Source organism: Montipora foliosa, chromosome 12 (genome assembly GCF_036669935.1).
Source record: "Montipora foliosa isolate CH-2021 chromosome 12, ASM3666993v2, whole genome shotgun sequence".
Lineage (NCBI taxonomy): Eukaryota > Metazoa > Cnidaria > Anthozoa > Scleractinia > Acroporidae > Montipora > Montipora foliosa.
In genome coordinates this window covers 35,752,917-35,758,239 of record NC_090880.1, presented here as the reverse complement: position 1 = coordinate 35,758,239, position 5,323 = coordinate 35,752,917, and the positions used below count along the sequence as shown (strand labels likewise).

At 41.0% G+C, this 5,323-nt stretch overlaps 2 protein-coding genes across 2 annotated transcripts in view; one reads left to right on the top strand and one right to left on the bottom strand.

Annotated features, from left to right (window-relative positions):
- Positions 1 to 2,328: 2,328 nt before the first annotated feature.
- On the bottom strand, positions 2,329 to 3,679 carry LOC137981146 (ovarian abundant message protein-like). The gene is made up of 3 exons (XM_068828488.1): positions 3,383 to 3,679; positions 2,898 to 3,292; positions 2,329 to 2,386 (listed from the first exon to the last, which is right to left on the bottom strand). The coding sequence occupies exons 1-3, from the start codon at positions 3,677 to 3,679 to the stop codon at positions 2,329 to 2,331; spliced, it is 750 nt and encodes a 249-aa protein (XP_068684589.1).
- Positions 3,680 to 3,938: 259 nt separating this feature from the next.
- The window catches only part of LOC137978682 (probable ATP-dependent RNA helicase DDX49), a 5,807-nt gene continuing 4,422 nt past the window's right edge, over positions 3,939 to 5,323 (top strand). The window contains exon 1 of the mRNA XM_068825697.1: positions 3,939 to 4,228. Within this exon, the coding sequence (XP_068681798.1) occupies positions 3,975 to 4,228 (254 nt within the window). The 5' untranslated portion in view covers positions 3,939 to 3,974. The remainder of the gene's footprint in view (positions 4,229 to 5,323) is intronic.

Genomic DNA, 5,323 nt, shown 5'->3' with positions numbered 1-5,323 from the left:
CAGTCTTATATAATTATTTCATGGCTTGAAACATTTTCCTTTGAAGGTGCAATGGAATACGCCCAGAATTACGACTCAGAACAAAACAAAACAGGCATAAAGGAAAATTCAACCATTTCATTTGTCTCTACTAACATCAGTTACTAGTTCTGCTCAAGCTGGATATACACAAAGTGATAAATTAAAAGCGGAAACCCAGCGCTTCAAAACTTCATGGTTGTCACGCTTGCAAAACTATTTTAAACAACAAACTATAATATAAACTTCAAACAACTGTAATTTGTAAAAATATAAAAAATAGGGAAAAGAAATGTATTACTACTGTAAAATTAATAGCAATGTAAAAATTTATCAAGAAAAACAAGTTTGTCTTTAGTACAGATTTTTAAGTTAAAACTTGAGTCAAAATGAGTCAACAGTAGTAGCATGAAAGGTAGGTAAAAGCAGATAAGAGACAAATGTACTTAAAGATCTACACCTTTCTATGCTCCGGGTAGTGATTTAAATACAACACTTCGTACAACTGCAACACTGTTCCTTTCCCATGAGACCTATGCTTTTGCTCTTACATCAAATTAGACTCCCAGGCCATCGTCTCCGAAAAAATAAAAACCGAAAGTCGTTTCAATCTTACACCTTGCAAAAGTTGATAAACGTGATACACATATACGTTTATTGTCCCTCCCTAAAAAGGGCTTTTCATCTCCAACTTAAAAATAAAAATACTACTAAATAAGTTTACAATTAACAACAACATTTAAAATCCTTTGACTATAACAAATAAGTACATACTACGCAAGTGAACAGTACTTCTACGCGCGCTCTGATTGGCTTCCGCCGACCGGTTATCTCAGTTGTAGAGCACGGTTAGGGTTGGGAAAATACTTATCGCATGTAACGTGAGTGTTTTAAGGTAGACCTTGGTCTATTTGAACTCCAAAACCTTTAGCAAATGGAACAGGCAAAAAACTTTTGCACATGAAAAGATTCTCCCACATCAGTCTCCATTTCAGGCTCGATCCAGTGCAACCGTAAGATTGCTCATAAGACGTATTGATAAAGACGATTTATATCGGCTCATAAGACGTATTGATAAAGACGATTTATATCGGAACCTTCCTTGTATCAACTACAGAACGTGCCGTAACCTATTGGCTCAAAGGTTGAGCAACACTATTGCCTGTATTACATGAGAGTTTGGTAACAACGCTCAAAATCCCTTTCGCTAGTCAACGTGTGTTTATCAACCCAGTTGATGTACCCAAATATCCGTGCTTGACCCTCCCAACCAGTCAGCCCGATTCTTTCATCTGGAACTAACCTTGTGAGATATGAATATTATAGCTACTGTAAATGTTAAATATGTAGCTTAAATCCTCTTGATCAAACCACAAAAACATTACAGTAGGTAACATTTACTTCCTTGTATGTCAGAGGGTCAACTTCGTTAATTTTTAGCAGTTGCACCTCAACTGGCAAACTGTTGCTTGTTTTAATGTTGAACTGCGTTTAGGAGTTTTTCTTCAGGGGCCGGCCGCGAAAAGCTCCCAAAGAACAGCAAACTCAATACCTGACGACTGGATATTTGCCGGTCTTTTTCAGGACCTTTTGTTACATATTGAAAATGTATCCTCGTTTCACTCTCATTTTTCGTTCTAAACAATACCGGAGGTTACTGAGCAAAATAGACTAAGACAGTAATCCCTAATCAATGATTACTACTAGTGAAGCTTTTATTTATAAGTTACGCAAATATTTATATCTTTGAACTGAAACTGTCATCTGAAAGGGCGCTAATACTCACTGGTGATCTGGTCACATTGGTTAGTGGGTTTAAAAACGGAACAAGTATATTTATTGTACAAGTTGAGGTGTGTTGTTAATTTTTTATGGTTATATTTTTAAAATCACAGTGTCAAACAATCACGATCTCTCATCAACTCAAGAAAACTGTTTCGATACAACGCTCTTTATCTATTTCAAGTCACGAAAAAGCAATCACGTCATTGTCAAAAACCCGGAAACTTCCTTATCCAACGCTCTTTATCTATTTCAAGTCACGAAAAAGCAATCATGTCATTGTCCAAAACCCGGAAACTTCCTTATCCAACGCTCTTTATCTATTTCAAGTAACGAAAAAGCAATCATGTCATTGTCCAAAACCCGGAAACTTCCTTATCCTCTATATCATAGAAAAACACTTGATCAACGAGTAAAGAGTATGTAGAAGAGCATTGAAAACATTGTCTGCTGAATTGCGTTAAGTATTTATAACGAAAATTGAAAACTCACCCACAATAACTCTGCTCTGTCGTAGAACTATCATGATTATTCCCTCTCCTTCACGGCGTACAATGTGGGCGAAGTATTTAAAACTTGGTACGATCTGTTTCATAGGAAAAATTAATAATGAGAGGTATGCATTTGTACGCTCACGTTGTCGGTAAAACTTCAAATCAAGCAGAGCAAGCAACCCAAGCACCTCAAGCAATCTAAGAAACACAAGCACCTCAAGCAACCAATGCACCTCAAGCAACCCAAGCACCCCAAGCACCTCAAGTAATCTAAGCACCTCAAGCAATCCAAGCAACTCAAGCACCCCAAGCTATCGAAGCACCTCAAGCACCTATAGCACCCCAAGTATCTGGAGCAATCTAAGCACCTCAAGCAACCCAAGTAATCGAAGCACCTCAAGCAACCCAAGCACCTCAAGCAATCTAAGCACCTCAAGGAACCCAAGCACCTCAAGCAACCCAAGCACCTCAAGCAACCCAAGCATCTCAAGTAACGCAAGCACCTCAAGTACCCCACGCATCTCAAGCAACCCAAGCACCTCAAGTAACCTAAGCACCTCAAGTAACCTAAGCACCTCAAGCAACCCAAGCACCTCAAGTAACCTAAGCACCTCAAGTAACCTAAGCACCTCAAGCAACCCAAGCACCTCAAGCAACCAAAGCACCTCAAGTAATCGAAGCACCTGAAGCACCTGAAGCAACCCAAGCAACCCAAGCACTTCAAGCACCCAAAGCACCTCAAGCAACCAAAGCACTTCAAGCACCCAAAGCACCTCAAGCAACCCAAGCACCCCAAGCATCTCAAGTAATTTAAGCACCTCAAGCAACCCAAGCACCTCAAGCACCCCAAGCAATCCAAGCACCTCAAGCACCCCAAGCATCTCAAGCAATCTAAGCACCTCAAGCACCTTAAGCACCCCAAGTAATCGAAGCACCTCAAGCAACCCAAGCACCTCAAGCACCTCAAGCAACCAAAGTTTCTCAAGCAACCCAAGCACCTCAAGCAATCCAAGCACCTCAAGTAACCCAAGCACCTCAAGCAACCCAAGCACCTCAAGCAACCCAAGCACCTCGAGCACCCAAAGCACCTCAAGCAATCCAAGCACCTTAAGCAACCCAAGCACCTCAAGCGACCCAAGCACCTCAAGCAATCCAAGCACCCCGAGCACCCAAAGCACCTCAAGCAATCTAAGCAACTCAAGCACCTCAAGCAACCAAAGCACCTCAAGCAACCCAAGCACCTCAAGCACCCCAAGCACCCCAAGCACCTCAAGCAATCTAAGCACCTTAAGCAACCCAAGTAGCCCAAGCACCTCAAGCAACCCAAGTAACCCAAGCGACCTAAGCATCTCAAGCACCCCAAGTAACCTAAGCACCTCAAGCATGTCAAGCAACCTAAGCACCTCAAGTAATCTAAGGACCTAAAGTAACCTAAGCATTTCAAGCATTTCAAGCAACCCAAGCACATCAAGCAATTTAAGGAGTTCAAGCAGACCAAGGAATGCAAGCGCTTCAAGCAGTCCAAGCGTCTAAGTAAGCTAAGCAAGATAAGTAAGGTACGTTTCATGTATACGGTACAATATATGTCCCCATACATAACGTAGCTACCCTACTGGTGTCCTCACAACGCTGACCGTGAAAGAACCTTAGCACTACCGGTACTGAGTAAGGTTTACCAAAATGGCGGCGGAGGAAGAGTGTACTCTCTCCTCTTTAGGTCTAAATAGTTGGCTTGCAAAACAGTGCATTGCCGTAGGAATAAAGAATCCGACAGAGATTCAGCAAAAGTGTATTCCACCCATCTTAGCAGGACGAGATTGCATTGGATGCGCGAAAACTGGTAGCGGAAAAACGGCCACCTTTGCTCTTCCAATTCTTCAGAAACTTTGTGAGGACCCTTTTGGGATTTTTGCAGTAGTTCTTACCCCTACCAGGTAAAAATATACCTTATCCATTTTTGTTGGCATTAGGTAAGTTAAAGGGGCACTTTTCACTCTTTTTAGTAAAATTTGGGAAATCTCCCAATGTTGTAAGCTAATGGCACGTGTAATGAATGCGCCGATAAACTCGAAACTTCAAATTCCCCTAAAACGCCCTACCCTATCGTCGGATTTGTCTGTCAAACCATACTAAATAATGAATAATCGTGGTCGGCTCCTGTCGTCTTTAATAAAGCTTGTGTATAAACATGCCAACACAACTTTCGTGACCCTTTATATGATGATGCCGTTTTTACCAGACTTGAGCAACTACAAAACTATTGAAACTATTAAAAATGATATATTCTATATACAAGGCTAAAAGTTAAAAAATTAAAATATTCAAACCAAACGTTTTCGGCTGTTTGCCATCATCAGGGTTAAAAACTGACTTGAAATTGAATTAAGTCGGACAGTGTCAATAGGCAAGAGTAAGCTACTCTAACTCTGAAACATGGCAAAGGTTGTTTAACGAGGGTACTGTATACTTATCAACAACAGAGCCTGCATATATTTTAAATTGTTCAGTGTCAGTCGATTACCTCTATTTAATGAAATGGGGGTGTGAAAAGTTACCTTATTGTATTCATTCTATAGTATGACAAAGACAAATTACGCAGACCTTGAAGACCCTTTTTTGAAAGTCAATCTGGCACAAATGCTATCTCTCTTCCTTCAAACTCTTCCATCTCGTCCAAACATGTGTTTTAAGGATTTTAGTTCCTTGGGTGCCCGGAAAAAAAAAATCATTTGTAACTAGACACTTCAATTTCCCCCACCCCAACAAGGCAAAGGTCTTGAAAACTCCCCACCCCCAGGCACAGAAAATAGTGAAATGCCTGAGGTTTGCTCGGGACTAGGGAAGGGGGGGGGGGGAGGGGGATGTTGAAGTGTCAATTTGATCTGCGCATAAGCTTATAACTTTCGACTGGCACTGAACTGCTGGATACGGCAACCTTTTTGTATGTAATTGAATAAATAACGGCGTGAGTTCTACTCAGAGAGGTATTGTTGGAAGAACCATGCATGTACTTGAACAGACCCATTATT

Coding starts and splice junctions, on each gene's coding strand:
- LOC137981146 (XM_068828488.1), bottom strand. CDS start 3,679: ATGCTTGAGGTGCTTAGGTTACTTGGGGTGCTTGAGATGCTTAGGTCG. Junction 3,293..3,382: donor AGGTGCTTGGATTGCTTGAG/GTGCTTTGGGTG, acceptor GGATTGCTTGAG/GTGCTTGGGTTGCTTGAGAA. Junction 2,387..2,897: donor AGGTTACTTGAGGTGCTTAG/GTTACTTGAGGT, acceptor CCTATGAAACAG/ATCGTACCAAGTTTTAAATA.